The 20,366-nt window shown below is 40.5% G+C and overlaps 2 protein-coding genes and 1 pseudogene across 2 annotated transcripts; 1 reads left to right on the top strand and 2 right to left on the bottom strand.

Annotated features, from left to right (window-relative positions):
* Window positions 1-295: 295 nt before the first annotated feature.
* On the top strand, window positions 296-5,153 carry LOC104443032 (putative receptor-like protein kinase At3g47110). Its single transcript, XM_039316763.1, has 2 exons — window positions 296-3,025; window positions 4,504-5,153. The coding sequence occupies exons 1-2, from the start codon at window positions 337-339 to the stop codon at window positions 4,869-4,871; spliced, it is 3,057 nt and encodes a 1,018-aa protein (XP_039172697.1). The 5' UTR covers window positions 296-336; the 3' UTR covers window positions 4,872-5,153.
* A 1,982-nt stretch (window positions 5,154-7,135) lies between these two features.
* LOC120295354 lies at window positions 7,136-7,716 on the bottom strand (annotated as a pseudogene).
* Window positions 7,717-10,799: 3,083 nt separating this feature from the next.
* LOC104453051 (probable xyloglucan endotransglucosylase/hydrolase protein 10) lies at window positions 10,800-12,309 on the bottom strand. Its single transcript, XM_010067552.3, has 4 exons — window positions 11,996-12,309; window positions 11,813-11,913; window positions 11,512-11,705; window positions 10,800-11,421 (listed from the first exon to the last, which is right to left on the bottom strand). The coding sequence occupies exons 1-4, from the start codon at window positions 12,174-12,176 to the stop codon at window positions 11,019-11,021; spliced, it is 879 nt and encodes a 292-aa protein (XP_010065854.2). The 5' UTR covers window positions 12,177-12,309; the 3' UTR covers window positions 10,800-11,018.
* Between the last annotated feature and the right edge of the window lie 8,057 nt (window positions 12,310-20,366).

Here is a 20,366-nt window from a genome sequence, read left to right on the forward strand (position 1 = left end):
TACACAATAATTAATAATAGTATGCCACATCAGTTATGATACCAAATTTATAAAATAGTCTTAGTATGTTTACAATATTAATAACAATATTCATTAATACTACCACAAACCCTGTAACTCTATTGCTTCATGGGCTTCAAAGCGTAGAGTGTACGTTGTTTGAAACCTCAGAGTAAGTACATAATTCTTCAAGATAGATGATGTAAAATTGAGGACCACAAAAAGTTCGAATAAGTCTGCAATACTTCCCATAGTGGAATCAGTCAATAATTGAATTTTGCGTACGACCGAGGTGTTAAATGCAACTAAGACTGAAAGTGGGTATCACAAGAGAAGATGGGGAAACAGCTGTTTCTTATTCTTAACTCTGCCCTCTTGTGGTGGTGGAGCTCAATCCCAATTTCCGGAGCATACTCACAAAACCAAACGGATTGGCTAGCATTAGCCTCCTTCAAAAATGCAATACACAAAGACCCATTTGGAGCCTTGAACTCTTGGAATGATTCTACTCATCATTGTGAGTGGCAAGGTGTTTTGTGCAGCAAAAGACATTCTGGGCGGGTCACATCTCTGGTCTTGAGATCACAAGGCTTGGAAGGCTTCCTACCTCCTCATGTAGGTAACCTCTCTTTTCTGAGGGTCATAATTCTGCAGAACAACAGCTTTCATGGTGAAATCCCACCACAGATTGGCAACTTGTTTCGGCTACGTGTTCTTGTTCTTTGTAACAACTCATTTGGTGGGCCGATACCCTCCAATCTTTCCCGCTGCTTGAACCTCGAGACCCTGAATCTCATAGACAACCAACTTGTGGGGGGAATTCATTCCGATCTTGGTTCTTTAACAAGACTCAAAGGCTTGGGCTTGTATCGGAACAATCTTGTAGGTCCTATTCCTCGTTCGATTGGAAACCTCTCGCTGCTACAACAGCTCTCGCTGGGAGAAAACTCGTTAAGCGGAGAAATACCTGAGGAATTGTCCAGACTCAAGAGATTGATACTTTTCCAACTATCTTCTAACAAACTAACCGGTGAGATTCCAGCAGGGATTTTAAACATGTCTGACATTATTACATTCAGTGTTGGTGATAACCAGTTGTGGGGAAGCTTTCTCAATGATGTCGGCACCACTTCTCCTTCTCTCGAGTTCCTTGGCGCCAGCAATAACTTGTTCACCGGGATGATTCCGTCAACGTTAACAAATGCCACAGGTCTTGTGCATCTTTTCCTTGGCAACAACAGTTTTCATGGGCCAATACCGAAAAATCTGGGAAGGCTAAAGGGCCTTTACCTGATTTCATTGGCTAATAACCACTTGCAGGATGACTTGAGTTTTATTTCTTCTTTAGTTAATTGTTCCAACTTAAAATTTCTCGACATGCGGTGGAACTCGATTTACGGATCGTTGCCGAGATCCTTCTCCAATCTCTCCACCAGCGTTCAACGAATTTCTATGTCAAACAATCGGATCCAAGGATCTATTCCTTCAGCCCTTGGAAATCTGTTCAACTTTTCTATGTTGGATTTATCGAATAATTTTTTAATCGATCGCATTCCTGATTCCATCGGAGCACTTTACAACTTGCAGTACCTTTCTTTGAGCGGGAACATGTTTACTGGAGAGATACCATCTTCGATTGGTAACATTTCGTCGTTAGGTGTCCTTGAACTTTCCTCCAACAATTTCCAAGGCTACATACCACAAAGTCTCGGCGATTGCAAGCAACTAGTTATGCTTGATCTTTCGAACAATAACCTAATTGGCTCAGTTCCTATTGAAATCGTGGGTCTTTATTCCTTGTCGATCGTCCTTAGTTTAGCAAATAATAATTTAAGTGGATCTCTTCCATTGCAAGTCGGATCTTTAAAGAATCTTGGCATATTAGATCTGTCTTACAATAGATTGACCGGCTTAATTCCAACATCCATCAGCGAGTGCTTGGTATTGGAACGACTTCACTTAGAAGCTAATTCTTTTCATGGTCAAATTCCCGAGGCTTTACGTCCATTACGGGGTCTACAAGAGCTGGACCTTTCCAATAATAATTTTTCTGGTCCAATCCCAAGCTTTCTCGCAGGGCTCTCACTGCTCAAGTACTTGAATTTGTCCTTCAATCAACTAGAAGGACAAGTTCCAGAGGGTGGAGTTTTTCTTAATGCAAGTTCTATATCAATTTATGAAAATACGGAACTCTGTGGAGGTGTTCCCAGTCTGAAGCTTCCTCTTTGCAAATCATCAAGCTCTAAGAAGTCTTCTTCAACCAAGGCCAAAGTAATATATGTGGTAGTTGGCAGTTTGTTATGTTTAGCTTTGTTGCTCCTATGTCTATCTATCTTTTATCACAAAAAGAAGCAGACGACAACCAATGCCTCCAGTTCATTATCTTTCGAGAACCAATTCTTGAGGATTTCTTATGAAGAACTCCTGAGGGCGACTAACAAATTCTCTGAGACCAATTTGATTGGTAAAGGGAGATATGGCACGGTTTATAAGGGGATTCTTGATGGAGGTGCCACGGTGGCAACAAAGGTGCTCAATCTAATGCAAAGAGGTGCTTCAAGGAGCTTTATCTCTGAATGTCGAACTCTAGGAACCATTAGACACCGAAACCTCGTGAAGATACTAAGTGTTTGTTCGAGCGTGGACTTTTGTGGCAATGATTTCAAAGCTTTAAGATATGAGTTCATGGCTAATGAGAGCTTGGAGGAGTGGCTACACCCTAGAACCATAGGACGAGATGATGAGTGTAGCAAATCGAGAAATCTAAGACTAGTGCAAAGATTAAACATCGCCATTGACATAGCTACCGCGATCAAATATCTCCATGAGGGTTGCTATCCAGCAATCGTCCATGGAGATCTAAAGCCGAGTAATGTGCTTCTAGACAACGACATGATGGCTCAAGTTGGAGATTTCGGGCTTGCAAAGATCATTTCAACGGTGTCTACCGAAGCCATAGGAGTTCAAGACCAAGGTAGTTCAACTTCAACCGCAGTCAGAGGATCCATTGGCTATGTGCCTCCTGGTATGAAACTATCATATTTTCTCGATTAGTTTTTATTTGATTGTGATAGTAACAAGTGAGTGCCAAAAGTTTGACTAAACAATTATTTTTGACATTATGTTATGTTTTGTATGCTCTGACACCTCTTTCTCACAACTCAATTCCTCTTTCCACTATTAATAGCTTCCACAAAAAAAGAAAATACTTATCTTTTTGTACGAAAAGATTAATAGTAGCTTGCCCTAATCATATTTTAAATTAAGATGAGAACAAACCATCATAATTTTGATCAATGAGTGGAAAATTTTTAGACAACTTGTGAATCCATGTGAATAAATAGATTAAGCATATTGTATCATCTCATCTTTATATTTTCTTTTTATAATTCGTATTTTGTCTCATATCACGTTCATGCCATTAAAACAGATTGCGAATCTCATTTGGAATGTTATGACTTAAGGTCTTAACAATAAGTAATTTTTCCTTTATGGCAGACCCTTTCATGACCAATAATTTAATATTAGAAAAATATATTAGATGACATGACGTTTATGCCAGAAACCGTAGGGGCATACACTAATTGACAACACGATGGGCTCTACCCAACTATCACTTTCCCTAAACTTATTGGTCAGAGCACATTAAGACAAATTTATGCATTTACAAGTATAAATCCATCACCGTCGACAAATCACTCTACGTCTCTTCTTTTCCCCCCTCTGTGTTCATTTTTTGCCTGTTCGTCTTTGCATTTTCTTCTCGTCTATGCATAAAAGAAAGTGTGGTATAGGTATTAAACATAATTTGTATCATGAAAATGATGAGCCTCACTTGGATCCCATATGTATGTTTCCAGTCAAAAAACCAACTATTCAAATTCAATTAACACATAGACTTCTGCCAAGGCCTTCACCCAACATATTTTCTTCTTTTTCAATTTTCACCCATATCCTACTAAGGGACAAAGCCACTTTTGATGTTTAGGCAATTTGTGTAGCAAACATGTGACAACTTTGGTCACACCTAGTAGTTTTGGAGAAGAAGAGTTTATATGTTTTTAACTGATCTTTTGTGCACTTTATGAATTCTAAAATCATATTTCTCTACCGTTGATGCATTTCTCAACGGTTAATGCACTTTATAAGAGTTCACACAATAGGCGCTAAACATCAGCCATATACAGTAAACTAAACGAAAATTAAACATAGAGAAATGAAAGCAAAAAACCAGTAGGGGGCTTTGGGACCTCTGCCTTGCTCCAACAGAGGATCCCTTGGCCTCTGCCATGCACAGCGGGCCCGATTGTGAAGTGAGTGAGGGCTTGCAAGCCATCTCTCTATGTTGGGTGCGATAGGCGCGATCTCTCACAATTTTCTTTCGCAAGCTCTTGCAAATGGACATCAAGCAAAATCCCATGTGACTTAGAAGCTTTTTCTAAACAATTGACTTCAAGAAAAAGTGTATGTTCATTCCTATTAATGTCTTGATGAAATTTTCAGAGTATGGCATGGGACACAAGGTTTCCACACTTGGGGATGCATACAGTTACGGCATTCTATTATTGGAGATGTTCACAGGAAAGAGACCCACTGAAGAAGCCTTTGGGCACCATCTTAACCTCCACAACTTTGTCCGAATGGCTCTTCCGGATCGAGCAATGGACATTATAGACTTAAGGCTTTGGAGTGAAGCTGGTGATCGACAACAAGAGATGAAAATCAGAGATTGCGTTATCTCTGTATTCGAAGTTGGAGTCGCATGCTCAATGGAATCACCGCTGGAACGGATGGACATGACCGAGGCAGTAAGGAAATTACACTTGATCAAGGTGAGTTATGAAGCCAAAGTGAGGATGATAGGTATGTAGCTAAATCAATTTTCGCATTTCATCTTGGAACTTTTTCACTAGTAGAGAAACTCATCGTGCAAAGGTAGTGCTAGCAAATTTACATAAATGTCTCGCTAACTAGTCTACCTACCATGCCTATTATATGTGTTTTTTATAATTGCATTTTATAATCGTGGAAAGTGGATGTATGGAGTTAAGTCCACCTATTTCCACCAAGTAATCATGTAAAATTTGATGAATTTGCTTATTTTCCCGGTTCTCTTCATTTCCGATGCCAATGTGGATCGATGCATTGCTTAATTATCATGGTTGGGCCATTGCCCTTACCTCTCTCTCTGCGCACGCTTGTGTATTAGAATGTGACCTCACCGTGAGGTCACGAGCTCAAGGACAACTCTTAATGTCGTGCTTAAACGAGAGCCCGCGGTCAGTTGGAGATCGAGCTTGATCAAATCCAAAGGCAAGGAGAGGGAGGCAACCTTATCACAAGATCATGGAGTCAAAGGCTAACTCTCGATGTTGCTGTTGAGAGTGACCTCACTATCAATCGGAAGCCATGCTTGATCGAATTTGGGCGATGTTGCCGATGAAATTATGTTGTTGTCATGTTTGCAACACCAACAGCCACCGTGTGAGACCCCCCTACCTCCTCTCCAAACCTCCTTTTCTTTTTTCTTTTTTCTTTGCTATGGCATCAAATTACAGACTTTTTCTTTTTTCTTTTTTTTTGGTCGATAGAGATAGAGAGTTAACAAAGACATAAATGGGACATGATAAAAAAGGAAACATGGATACATATTTGTTGCACTTGTCGGTGTGCTTACTACAATGTCTAATTATCTTCATCAAGTCTTCCCACTCAACCAACCCTCTCTCTTTCTTCACCATTAGCCACCGTCTTTGGCCGTTGCGGCCACCTATCATCACGGTCGCCTCCTTCACATCTCACTACTTTCTCCTTCGTGTCATCCACGACCATCTTTACTTTCTCTATTTCCTGACCCAAAACACTCTCTCCTTCACTGTCTCTTCTCTCACCGCCAAATTTCTAAGGTCTCCAAACCGCCATTGATGACCTGATTTAGCCATTATGGTCTTTAAGATCTCATGCAAATCTCAATGGACAGGCTAGATGTAGGAGGCATCCCCAAACCTTGAGATGGCCTTTTGATCTCATCATCGTTGACAACTTGATTGTAGATGATGAGAGGAGCTCGACGTGAGGTCTTGAGACCCACCAAAGGCATAAACTTGACATTTGGGCAAGCTTGGCTGCCCTCAAATGAGAAAGGGAGAAAGAGCTATGCGAAAGCAGGGACAAGAACCGACATTGAAGTGATATGAGAGAGAGGGTGAACGGAGCATGACACGATCCCTTGTCAACACCAACAGTAAATGGTGGAGTGAAGAAGGTCATGATTTATATTGGCAGTGGAGGCACGTTAGTGACACGAGTTGCGTGTGGTTGTAGGGCTCGGCAGGGGGCGGAGATAGACTAGAGGGAGAGAAAAGATTGGCATTGGGATTTTGAGGAGTGATTGGGGAAGGTGTACAATTAACAAGAGAGACTCATGTCTTGATCTGGCATTGGAGACAACAGATAAGTAAACCAATGGTACAACGGATCCGCATCCAATGACATAGATGTGGTGCAAAATACATAACACCACGGTATAGTGACGAAAACACTAAGCAAACAAAACTGATTCACGATATGGATGGAATAGGCTATATTAGGGCAAGTGCCCATGAAATATATACCAAACTGCAGGTCAACTATCAATAGTGTAACAACGCGCAATATAATGCCATCAAGCAGCTCAAGTTTGGCATTAGGATCAAAATCAGGGGCACGCTGAAAACATCATGAATTGAGATCATAACAGGAACAATCTAATGCTAATATCAAGTCACAATGTAAGAGACTATTGACTTTGTGTATTGCTCAATTGGACAATGTATTACACTAGAGGGATATTTGTATCCAGGATAATATACACAAGGAAGTAATCTATTATGGGTGTTTAACTCCAAACCATCCCTTCTCGTGGTATCATAAAGCGTAAAAGTTGAAAGAACACTTTGTTCTCATGCATCCTTTCATTACAAAAGCAGATAATTAGTTGATGATCAAGAACACTTAAATCTACAAAAGCCATTTCAAACATTTGCAAAATATTGCTAATTTGCTAGTAATAATATGCTTAAGATGCTCTTATGAGCAACATGTTATACATCCATATTTTTCTAAACTTAGCTCATGAATCATATCAAGCTAGTCGTTTTTATTTTCCCTTTATTTTTTATGTCACACCCATGACGCATATAACAATAGGCCATAGGTAAGCTTGTCACTCTAAAAGCCTTTCCTAGTATGGAAGTTCTCCTTCATAGTTGCCTGGAGGATCGTAGTTGCACACAACGTACCACCACCCATTGTTACACTGAACCTTAGCACACCCGACTCGAACGGAGTCACACCAAACCATTTTAGTGTAGTGCAAGCAATCGCACCCGCTTGCGCAGGTGTTGGTGTTGTAATTGTAGTTTTGCTTCTCTCGTGACCCACAAACCGACGACGGCGTAGGTGCCGGTGAACGTGCCAGTGCCCTTGGCAAGGTTCTCGCCATAAGGTCCATTGGAGTGCACGAGGCCGCAGTCGCTGACTCGTTGGTTCGCATAGCTTTGGGCGTAGGCAGCAAGCGTGTTGTCCCATGTCATGTTCGCCACGCCAACTTGCTTCCGAGCGGCATTGTGAGAGTTGAGATAGTCTTGGGGTGAGTTTTGGGCATGAGTAGGTTGAAAGAGAGAAATAGAGACAAGAGAGATGATGATGGTTAGAGAATTCATGATGCTCAAGGAATTAGCTGATGTTGGTTCAAGGTGATATATTTGGTGATCAGTTATGCTATTTATAGAAAAATATTTTCTGGGCTTCAACTTACCATGTGCAATGAACTTATTAGGGAACATCTCCTTTGGACAGCACAACCTTGCGTTCAAATCCAGTTTGATCTGAAATGATAAACTAGTAACTGGTGCATAAGGAAGTAGTTTTGCATGTTCTTCCTTTCCTCAAATGGAAGTAAAGTAAAAGACTTAAGTGAAGTTTGAAATTTCAGCAAATTGGATACATTATAATAAAAAGGATGTTGGACTTTATGTCGAGTAATGCTAAAGGCATTGAGAATAGTGCGTGAGATTAAATTATTAGGGGACATAAATGAAGTTTATCCGGTTGTAACGAGCAAACAAGTCTTATCCAAGCCTCCAATAGGGAATGCAGATAATTTCTCCAAATTTATTTACGATACCAACCATCGCCACTTACCGTCCTCCGATGCCGCCCACTAAGCCATTCAAAAGTCACCACCAACTCATCATCGCATCCATCGTCGTTGTTCTAAGATCCACCATCCATCTTCAACCAGACCATTTGTCTCTAGCGTCCCCCACCTCATAACAATACATCACTACCCTCCCACAACCAGAACTAACCATAACCAGAAAACAACACTAGGACACAGAGAAAGGAATGAGCAGGCCCAAAACACATGCAAACCGAGGCCGATGAGCCTCGTTCTGTCGATTCGACAAGACGGGAAAACGAGCTTGAGCGTAACTTGTGAAAGGAAAGTTGCTAGATGCGATTGCTAGGTAGATCGGAACAAAACGGCTCCAGAAACCGCCTCGAGGGACTTGGCCGGTGAAGTAGGCAACGCCAACCGCGATTCAAACTAGCCGAGAATGGATCCGACTGGATCCAACTGAGCCTTCGGTTTCCAGCTTTTCGACGAATCGACTCTGTTAACGGCGGATTTTGAGGTGGTTTTGATGAATTGCCTAGACAAGAAGCCAGAGAGCAATTCTCTGCTGTCCTTCCCTTTTCCCCTCTGCATCCCCTTTCTGTCGATCGATTAGCAAGAAGTTGATTTTTCTTGCTGAACGAAGTCGTTTTGTGTCATGCAAGCATGTGAAACTCGTTAAACGTCGTCATTTTGAGCTTTTTATGCTGAATCAGGCCGCCATCAGCAAGCCACACAGTGAAAAAAATATCAAAATTTTGCCATATCAAATTTTTAACATTCAAAATCAGAGTTGAGACTTAGTGATCGTTTTTTGTTTAAGTAACATTTAAGTGATTTAAAAAAAAGGACATTAAAATGAGTGTTGTACATAACTTTTGATATTTCTAGTATATATCTCCCTCCTCCCACTTCTAGCAACAACTGTCGACACGTTCACGAGCTCTAACCAACCCTCAAGACCTTGATGCTGTTGGGGTTGCGAGCATCCAAATCTGGAGGTGCATCCTCCTTATCTAGAGACTCAACCCCTCTCCAGATCTAGAGGTAGCGAGATCCGGATCCATCACCCTCAGCAAGCAGGTGGTCGTCGTTGCCCCTTGATTTATTGCTTAACAAATCAATCTTCCATAAAAAAGATAAAATTTATAAATCATTCTTTAATGTCTCTGCCATTTTCCTTATTTTAAGCTATCTAACAGGTACATGTACTTCTCTTTTGTCTCAATTAAGTTATCATCCACTTGTTTTTAAATTAATACAAGCATGAAAACCATAAAATTTGCATTTTTAATTTTATGAGCTACGTTTACGGTTCTGCAATTGGCATGGATGAGAAGGGCACGCCCTCACGTGCCCACTTCTCATTGAACGGTTGGACGTGCATCTTGTAATGGTGTATCGCACCATAAATAAGTCTTATAACAAAGAAATTATAATGAGCTCGAGATATGTAATAAATTAAATTTGAATCGTAAAATATGTTTAGATCATACGTAAATCCCACCTAGATCTTATCAAACTCAACAGTCGAGATTTGGGATGTGAAATACTATGTAAAGTAGAGTAAAGGTCCATTAAGAAAATGATTTGAGTAATTTCTTATCGGTGTCATTTTTATTTAATTCTCGATTTCTCCTTAATTTAAATTAATTTTTTTATTTGAAAATCAATATATTGGACACTTTGCAACGACTTTAGAAGATGATGTGTGTTACATTGAAAATTGTCCAAGATTAGGAGGCAATTTGTAATGACATGAAAATCTAAGGGATCTATATTGCCATTCTCCCAAATTTGCTGGAAAATTTTTCCCTTGAAATGGGCACCACCGAGTCATGTGAGAGAACATGACTAAAGTTTCTAATGAGAATTTGGCTAGAGTCCATGCAAGAGAGAACATTAGAACTAATGTCAAAATGCCAAGGTTAATATTGTAAATACCGAGACAAATATAAGGAGCAAATTGCCACGATCGCAAGAACATGGGGGCTGTAATTATCCCAAAGAATTCTACTATCGCTTCTATAGTAGACTTGATCCCACTAAATTCCGGCCCAAACGGGAAGAATTGGACTCTAGAAGTACTATTAATGGAGGCGAGAACTTGAATCTTTATTGAATCCTATTCTCCATGGGAATAATCCAAAATGGAATGTGTTCAATCGGAACATGAAATTGGGTCCATGAATCTAAAAAATAGTGTGAATTCTTGATCTCTCTAAATATATCTATCAACTTGAAAATTCAAGAATTTGAATTGATGTCCTTTCATAGATTTCTCATAAACTGCATCAATTTATCCTAAAGATTTCATTTAAATTGGAATTTGGTTATTCGTCATGTGTGAGGATCCTGGACAAGGGCCTTTTGCTGTAAGGCCCGATCTAGGCCCACCTAGCCTGCATAGTTTTTTTTTTCTCTTGATGGGCTGGCTTGGGCCATAATATTGGCCCAAGTGGAAGGCCGGGTCTAGCTCTCGCCCGCTCATCATGTTTCTGCCAGTATAATTCAGTCCTCGACAAGTTCAAGCATAGCTCGCTCAATACATCAAACCTAATTAAGATTAGCATATTCCAACCGAAGTTGATTCGCTCTAAAAAGAGAAAACATTTGCACTCTTGAAAATATAACAAAAGAATTCTTTATCAATCACACACTAGAAATCGCTGACTCATATAGCATCGAATTTAGAGGATCAGATGGGTGCCGGAAACCCTAGGATGTGATAACCGCGCTAGATACTCCAGTGAACCAATTTCATAAATATGTTGGTGGCACGAATTGAATCAAACGTGGACAGAAAGAAGAAGATGAGATGAAAGAATTGGAGATGATGTCTTATGTATCTATGCTAGTTTTAGTATTTGGGAAGAGAGCACTCCTTGGGCAGGTTGTTTTGGAACCTTGCATTGTCCTGGCAATAGTCATATATCATGTGATATCTCCTGACCCATTTGAACCACCTCCTCTGTGTCGATGTTAAAGAGCTGAAATCTTCATTGTTCCACCAGTTTGTAGGGCTCTCCGCCCTGCAAAACCTCGGGTTGCCCTTCCAGACGCAGGCGTCCATCTTGTAGTCCCCGAAGGAGGCCACGAAGGGGCCCTTCGACCAGTCGATCTTGTCATGCCCGCCCCGTGTCGCCCAGCTGTCGCCGTTCCATAGGGTGGCTTTGACGCCCATCGGTTGCCACCTCGGGAACGCCACCCCCTTGTCCGCGTGATTTCGGTACGTCCGAATCGGGATTGAATCCACAAAGAAGCTGCAAAGAGGTTTCCATCCATTATTTCACTGACTTAATCAGAATGTAAGGCGCAAACGCCCACCGTCTAGACATGGTGCAGTGCCTTACACAATCTGGTGGAGGTTCCACAAGATGGAATAGTTGTGGAAATCCTGAGTCGGATCGAACCAAAGGTAAATCCGCTCTTCGCGGTTGTCGAACCCATCGGCGTATACATTGGTTTGAAGGATGTAAGGCTGCCCGGACACATTGCCGAGGAACTCGAAGTCTATCTCGTCCCGGTTCGGCTGATCGGATGTCAGCTGCGATTCGATCCCAGTTCAAATCAGCCATCGGGGCACAGGCCAACAAGAAGAGCAAAGAGACCCAAAACATAATAAGAATTAAAGACCGAGACATAATTTCTCACATAGAAGGCCACGACTGTGCCGGCCGAATGACCCGAAATTAGCTTTATTTTCATGTCGATTTGCCCGAACAAGAACATGTCATTGGAAGAAAAACCAGCCCCTAAAAGCAAAATTCAGATCATAGAGAGATCATCAAAAGAAAAATCCAGAAAATATACGCAATTTTTCCTCGTTACACGTACCTGATTCCTGGTCGAGAACCATGCTTCTAGTCCGACCGTCTGCCGAAGTATTCACATGGTCCGGCGACCACATCACGAAGAAGTCTTTATTGAAGTTCCCGGTCGACACGACGGAAGAAAATGAAACACAAACCAAATTCAACACCGATACGATGACAAGAAACGAGCGAAGATACTTCATCTTCGCCTTTGTCAATTATGCTGAGATCAACTTGCCTTCTTGAAGGATCATTGACATGCGAGTGAAGAGTCATATATAGGTAATGCAGCGGCTATGAAGTTGGGGTTAAAGGTTTGGAAATGTTAGAAGAAGCAAAGAAAGTTCTCTCAGTTTAAGATAGAATATCTTCGATGGGAAGCAAAGGGACTTAGGGTTGGTGGAATCTTGAGACAAGATTGGGAGGTTTGCTTCCCGTTTGGTAGTGTTGATCAAGGTGTACACAAGTATAAACAAATGGTAAGTCTAGACTTTCATGATCACTCGGCTTAGGCACAATGCTTTTTGAATAATTTTAGCAATTAGACTGTTACATTGGTTATATCAGGGTTACACGGACTCGAGCCGTAGACTTTCTCGATATGTATACACACACATATAGTTCAAAACCAACCCGGTAATTCTTACCTGTTGTCGATTTCTCGAAAAGATTCCTGAATTACACATGGTCTAATGTGGTTCTTTGAGTTTTTAGCCTTTTCTCAACAAAGGAAAGAGAGCTCTCCATTTCGTTTCATTCTGCAGAAAGTTTTGAGGAAAGTTCAAAACCTGACAGATCTACCCTGACTTTTCCAGCTCTGCTGATCTTTCTGAGAATAACTTGATCTTCTAGTCTTCCTTTTCACGATCCTTATTCCTTTCTTATAAAAGACCTTAGCCTCGTGTGCCTTTCTCTCTCCATGTCAAAAAGAGAAATTGGTTACGAACTTTAATTTTTTTCTTTTTTAAATTACTGAGACAAGGTTCAGTTATTGGATGGAGATGGTGATTATGTATTAATCATGACTACAAGATTGAAGCCAAAGCTAAGCTAAGCCATTACTTTATTTTGCTGTGATCATTCTTCCATCAAATGATTGCTAAACTTGAATAGTATTTTCTGGTCCGCCAAAGTAAAATCAGTACTTTAAAGCAATATCGTCCTTAGCAAGATATTAAAAAGTTACATCTTGGATTTGGCTGGACCTCAGGATTCTCATAATGTAAAACAATGAGAGGGAAAAGCTGGGGTCAGGGCTCGATAAAGATATCGACCTCTTTGACAGGTGCGAGGCGTGCAAACACTGGCACTTAAAAAAAAGTAATACATTTAAAGCAATCAAGTTTCATTGATTATGTTTTATGACTAAAATTCATTTCCCTTAAACATGAGTTCAAGAATGTCACTTATTGAAAGTTTGTTGTTCATTCCATATGTTATGACATGATCGAATACTTTATTCATTTGCAAAAGCTAAATACCTAATTAAATTTAAGGGAAAAGCGCATAAGAGATCTTTGAATTTTATTTTATTTTTTGTTCAATTGGGTCGCTTAATTATATGATTTTTTGTTCGAGTTCGTCCTTCCATCGAAATTATGGACAAAATGATGGCATGGCCATTTAGTCAGCATTGAGATTGCTAATGTGGCATCGTACGTGGATTTTAGAGAGACTAAAACACCAAATAAGAAATACATAATAAAAAATTTAAAAGAAAACCAGATGATTATTAAAAAGAACTCATAAATAAGCACAATTTAGAAAGAAAAAAAAAAGCGTATTCACTAGTCACGTAAATCTAATCTAAGAGTCAAAGTGTCACTTGAGTCGTGTAATCATAACGACAAGTGGCCTATGGTTGCATGACCTTGGCAAACGAATAGTAGGATTGCACGACCCCAAGAACGGACAATAAGTGCTCCGTGCCCTTACCATGGGCGTGCCACCGTCACCTCCCACCACCTCTCGCCGCCCTATACCTCCTCCCCCTACAATGCTTCGGTCCTTGCCGTGGGCGCATCTCTCTCTTAGGTTTTGACATGGACACTGAACAAGGATGAATGTCCAACCTAAGTCATCTCCTCGGTTACGATGGGCCTGTCAAATTTAAGAGAGTATTGCCCGTACGAGCAACTTAAGAACGGACACTGGGATTGCACTGGTGTTTGAAAACCCAGCCAACTACATTAATCGATCCTTGAACTAAACAAACATGGAAGCACATAGGAGGGTAACCCTCATCTCCCTTGCACTCCATCTAATCAAACAATGCGCAATGCCCTAATATCTTATTGTATCGGTCGGTCCAATCGAGTATTGATCAAGCTTTTCGTTATAATGTCTCAACTGATTCCATCAAGGTTTGATCAATCAATTGGGTACAAAGCGATGATCCTAACCCATGCAATACTTTATTCGGTTTCTCTCCCTAGGGGAGAAAACGAGATCCGGTGGGACTCGACGAGGACATCAAACAAGCGACTTCACCTAATATCACTTAGGTCTTGTTGTATCCTCGTCCGTCCAATTGCATACATCATGAATTATATGAAATGTCAACGTCAATTCGTTCGAGAATGGATCTACCTAGTGTCATCCGAGAATGCGAGGACGGCTCATTTCTGAAACCCTACTCTTTTCAGCAAAATATCTGTCGTGTAAAATTCCAAACCTCAACCTCAATTTGAGAGGGGAAAAAAGGGAAGGACATGTGGACAACCAACAAATCGATCGTAAGCAAAAAAACAAAAAAGAAATGAAAAAAAATAAAACAATAGTCAAAATTCAAGCCCCTTAGACACAAGAAAGAATTATGACACAAAAAAAAAACTAAAAAATTTCTAAACCTATGTATTTATATCAATTCAATCATAAATCTTTCAATTAAGTTAAATTTAAGACTTGACAAAAATTTCCTGAAATGGATGTCATGCGCCTTACCCGGTACAACTAGAATTGATATTATGAAGTTTTCATTGCTTTTTTCTTTTAAAAGATTTTTCTGAAGTTTTCATTGCTTTTTCTTTTTCTTTTTCTTTTTCTTTCCCTTCTTTTTCTTCTTAACTGTGAGCCGACGATGTCTAAGTGAGTACTCCACCCCTTGCTGGGTACAGGCACGTGCCTAGATAAGAAATCAGACCTAAGATTTCTTAGTTTTTATTTTTTTTATTATGAAGTAAATCCTAATTAATAAATTATATTTTTCTTTTAATGTTGGAAAACTCTCACTTATGGAGGATATAAGAAACCAAATAGAAAAAAGAAATCATCAGTTCTAGGTCCTAGTGGGCCGATTCTTGGCTCCACAAATGAAAAGCTGACCCAACCTAAAACCAATCGCTCGTACGCAAAATGTGCTTTCACTGGGCCCGTATCACAACTTCGCCCACATCAAAACCACGTCTCAGCTTGGATCTTTTCTTTTAATCTATTTTATAATATTAAATTTCTAGAGAAATTACAATTATTTTTTTAGCAGTCACTCTGGAAGCTCCGTCAATATAACGGCAGCAAGGACGGCAGTCTTCCGGCATATACTCTTTTTTTATTTTATTTTTTTTGTAGCTTTTCTTTTAATCCATTTTATAATTTTAAATTTCTAAAAAAATTACAATTATTTTTTTAGCAATCATTTGGAAGCTCGGTCAATATAACGGCGAACCGTCTGTGAGCAAGACCAAAAGGCTTTGACTTAGAAATGGTAGATAGAGCCAGGTAAGGGGCTCGAGAAAGATTCCCTCCCCATTGTTGACCCGGCCATGCCCCTAGTGGATTGAGGACGGCAGCCTTGATGGCCGCGATGCCGGCCCGGTGGTCCATGCTTTGCATTCCCCGAAAGGTACAGCCAGATGATAGGTCCGAAGAGGGCAAGGACGGCAGTCTTCCAGCATGTACTCTCTTTTTTTATGTTCCCCTCTCCCTTTTTCCTGCAATTTATTTTATTATAAGTTATATTAATTTATCGATATAATCGACGAATGCTCGTTCTTGGTTTTGGATCCCCGTAAACTCTCGTTGCCTCGACGGAGCTCTCTCCTCACCTGGGACTCTCTCTCTCTCTCTTCATCTTCTTCGCCCTGCTTTGTTTTCTCTTCACTCCACTTCGCTTGCTGCTTCCTCCAGGTTACTCTCGCGTCCTTTCTCTTCTTTTATGTAGTTGCTTCTCTCTCTCTCTCTCTTCTTGGGTTTTGTTCGGCATCCCTGTAATTTGCGTGGTATTGAAGAAAGACCCTGTAGGTAGCCTTGCCTTCTGTGGAGTTTCTTTCGTAAATTCGAGGAGTCTGCATTTTGCATGGCGTAAGTTTCTGGGGATGATTTATGTTAGTGTGAGATGAGGGCACCTTGTAATCGCTGAGAAACGAAAATGGTCGCAGGTGTTCTTTTTGCCTTCTCGTACATGAATTCGTGTCGAAGGAGAAGTGTAGAATAGGTCGTTTCGTGCCGAATTACTACGAATAGGAGCTCCTCTGAGGTTCCTTTTAGCGGCTGTGTTTCTTGGCGATGGTTGTTCAGAACTTAGAAGGAACATGGAGATTTAATATTTTCGGAAAATTACCAAAAAGTTCTAAACCTATTACAATTGTGACAATTCGATCATAAACTTATTTTTTTGACCAATTGAGTTCCAAACATTTTTACAATTATTCCCAATCAGTCCATCCGACTAAAATTGGCCCCGGCGGCGATGTGCTGGTAGTGGTCGGTGCCACAAATGAACTTTTTTAATAATATTTTATTTTTGAAATATTTTTATATATTTTTTTTTTTTTCCTTTTTTTTTCCTTCTCCCTTCTCCCTCCTCCCGCCCCCTTCCTTCAACTCCAGCGGGCTCGCCTCGCCAGTCGGCAAGCTTGCACCCAGAGATGGCGGGTGAGTCCCCGCCGGATCTGGCGAGGCTCGCCTCGCGATCACCGGGCGGCGAGCCCTCGCCAGACATGACGGCAAGCCCCCTCCCGGATCGGCGAGGCTCGCCTCACGCGGCGACCGCGAGACGAGCTCTCACCCGGTGACGGCAAGACACCTCGCGGTCGTCAAGCGGCGAGCCCTCGCCGGACCGGCGAGGGGGGCTCGCCGTCGCATCTGGCGAGGCCTCCTTGCCGGATCTGGCAAGGGCTTGCCTCGCAAGGGCTCGCCCCACCTTCACTGGGCAGCTCACCGACTGGCAAGGCAAGCCCGCCGGAGCCAAAGGAGGGAGAAAAAGCAAAAGAAAAAAAAAATCACGTAAGATGATTTGCTGGAATTGATACTCAAGTAATCGATTTTACTCCGATTTGTCACTCAAGTGAGCGGAAAAAGAATTTTAACACTAAAACGAATATCGTATGAAAATTATGGCACTCATGTTGTTCTTCTTCCATCATATTGTATTACTCTAAACCTTTTTTGTCATTTATCTTGTTGTTCATCTTGTTCTGTTTTGGAAAATTGACCCACAGTGAAATCTGGACAGGCTCTGTTAAACTGACTGTGAGATTTTAGGAGGCCTCATCATGTTCAAGAAGTCGTCGAGTAGAAATGAGAGATCCAAAGGCGTGAAGATAAAACTTGGTCTTCAGATTCTACTTTTGCTCGGTATATGCTTCTGGTTGATATTTCAAGTTAAGTACTCACATGATGATAAGAAGAGGGAACTGAATGAGAAAGATGCCAAAACATCGGTGAAAGAAGATGGTGTTGGTGCTGTGAAGTTTGGGAGAAAGGATCTTCATCCTCGTCGGGACGAAACGGCTAAAATCACGAATCATGGGGAAGATGAAGAGGAAAGGAGAGAGGAGAATGATGAATTGTAAGGAAAAGCTAAATACCTAATTTGAAATTTAAGGGAGGTCCCCGAAATTTTTATTTTTTTGGTCAATTGAGTTCTAAATTATATGAGTTTTTGTTCAAGTTCGTCCTTTTGTCGAAATTATGAATAAGACAATGGCATGGCAATTGAGCCGATATTGAAATGCTGATGTGGCATTCTACGTGGCTTTTGGAAAAACTAAGATACAAAATAAGAAATACATAATTGAAAAATTAAAAGCAAGATAATTATTAAAAATAAATCAAAAATAAGCAAATTTAAATAATGGAAAAACGATGTTCATCAATGGTGTAAATCTCGCCCTAGTCATGTGACCTTGGCGGCGACTGGCCTGGCGTCGCGTGACCTCCACAAGCAAAAACTAGGTTTTGTGCGACCCTAGGCAGGCCATAAGGGCTCCGCAGCCCTTACCGGCATGTGGGTGTGCTGCCGCCGCCGCCGCCGCCTCCCGCCACCCATACCACCTCCCCCTTTTTCTAACTCTCTCTTAGGTTTTGACATGGACTTTGAACGAGGATGAATGTCCAAACCTAAGATTCCTCCACGGTTATGATGAGCCTGTCTGGGCCTAGCACAGGGTCCAACTGTGTTTCCCAACCACATGACCCTCCCTCCTTCAGCAAGGCCGAGCCCAGCATTGATTGAAGAGGCAGTTGGGTCCCCACTGCGTTTGTCTAATTTGAGTGAGCATTTTGACTAGCTTTTGAAAACCCAGCTTACTTACGTTAATTAAGCCTAGATCTAAACAACCACGGGCGCACATAGGAGGGTGACCTTCATCTCCTAAGGTTTGCACTCCATCTAATCAAACTATGCGCAATGTTCGAAAATCTTATTATATTAGTCATACCAATTAAGTATTAATCAGACTTTTCGCTACGATGTGTCAATTGATTCCATCAAAATTTGATCAATTGAATTGGGTACTAAGGTTGAGCATATTAGACCAATCGAATCGGAAATCGCTCAATTTTAATTTAGTGATTTTCAATGCCGTCTCCCGTTTCAAGGGGAATTGAATTTTTCCAGTTTTCGGGGGAATTGAACTTTCCCGATTTTAGGAGGAATTGAACTTACTCTTTAAAATATATATATTTGAAAATAGCGATAGACATTAAAATAGTAACAATTTTAGTATTTTTTTTTTTAAATTCTTACAATTTTTATTATTTTTTTCTACTAAGTGATTGGTTTCATTGGACCAGCCCAAGCTAGTTCTCAATCCCATGACCGGTCAATCCGGTCCTCAATTCTCGCAACTTAGGAGAAATCAAATCGAAGCGAGAATCGATCTCTCCTATTAAGTGCTAAGCGATGATCCCAACTCATGCGGAACTTTATTCAATTTCTTCCTATGGGGAAGAAAACAAGAGGTCCGGCCGGACTCGACTGGAAGAGGGCATCAAAAAAGCAGCAACTCCACCTAATATCACTAAGGTCTTGTCGTGTCCTCGTCTGTCCGATTACGTGCATCGTGAGTGAGGATGCACAACAATGAAATGTCAATGTCCGTTCGTTCCAAAGTCGCTAATAGGTTTAATTGGCGATGTCCAAGAATGCATGATCTTACCTACGCTGACAGCTCATTTATGGACCCCCTGCTCTTTTCAGCAACGTATCTATCGTGCAAAATTCCAAGCCACAACCTCAATTTGAGAGGAGAAAAAGGGAAAGGACACGTGAGTGACCAACAGATCGATTGTAAGCAAAAACATATATAAAAATAAAAATAAATAATTAAAATTCAAGACTTAGATACAAGAAAGAATTATGACATAAAAAATTATCAAAAAATTCTAAAACCTATTACATTTGCATTAATTCAATTCTAAATCTTTCAATTGTGCCAATTGAATTTTAAAGTTTTTGATAATTTATTAATGTAGTATATCTAGCTAATTTTGGCCAAAAATTGTCAACATAAACATCAAACGACTTTAGGTGAGGTGTCTAATGATGACATTTAAAATCTTTTCGAATTTTTATTAAATTTTTTATTACTTTTTTCTTTTCCTTTCCTTTTCTTTTCCCAACTTGTGAATCGACAAGGTTTGAGCAAGGCCTCCACCCCTTTGCCGGCCATGGGCAAGCACCTAAATAAGAAATCTGTTGGACTAATGGATCCGCCAAGATTTATTAATTTTTTTATTATGAAACAAACCCTAATTATTAAAAAAATTATTATGAAACAAACCCTAATTATTAAATTATTTTTCTTTTAATATTTGAAAACTCTCACTTTTAGGGATTTATAAGAAACCAAAAAACAAAAGAAATCACCGGTTCTATGATCCGGTCGGTTTATGATTCCACAAATGTAAACCGATCCAATCTAAAATCTACCACCCCTACGCATTGCCTTCATGGGGCCAACCCTTATGACTAATTTTCCCACATCAAAACCACATTTCAGGTTGAAACCTTTTTTTATTTTATTTTATTTTATTTTATAAAATTTGAATTCTCAAGAAATTTTAACTCTTTTTTCAACAATCACTTTAGAAGCTCCGTCAATATCACGGCGGCGACGACGGCAGTGTCCCGACAGTTTCTCTTTTTTTGGTTTTTTTTTTTCCTTTTTTCC

This window comes from Eucalyptus grandis, chromosome 7 (genome assembly GCF_016545825.1).
Source record: "Eucalyptus grandis isolate ANBG69807.140 chromosome 7, ASM1654582v1, whole genome shotgun sequence".
Lineage (NCBI taxonomy): Eukaryota > Viridiplantae > Streptophyta > Magnoliopsida > Myrtales > Myrtaceae > Eucalyptus > Eucalyptus grandis.

Bases quoted from the DNA above. Each gene is read 5' to 3' on its own strand.
- LOC104443032 (XM_039316763.1), top strand. From the start codon at position 337: ATGGGGAAACAGCTGTTTCTTATTCTTAACTCTGCCCTCTTGTGGTGG. The intron at 3,026-4,503 runs GTATGAAACTAT...TGAAATTTTCAG, and splicing joins CATTGGCTATGTGCCTCCTG to AGTATGGCATGGGACACAAG.
- LOC104453051 (XM_010067552.3), bottom strand. From the start codon at position 12,176: ATGAAGTATCTTCGCTCGTTTCTTGTCATCGTATCGGTGTTGAATTTG. The intron at 11,914-11,995 runs GTACGTGTAACG...TTTTGCTTTTAG, and splicing joins GGTTCTCGACCAGGAATCAG to GGGCTGGTTTTTCTTCCAAT. The intron at 11,422-11,511 runs GTAAGGCACTGC...ACCTCTTTGCAG, and splicing joins TGGAACCTCCACCAGATTGT to CTTCTTTGTGGATTCAATCC.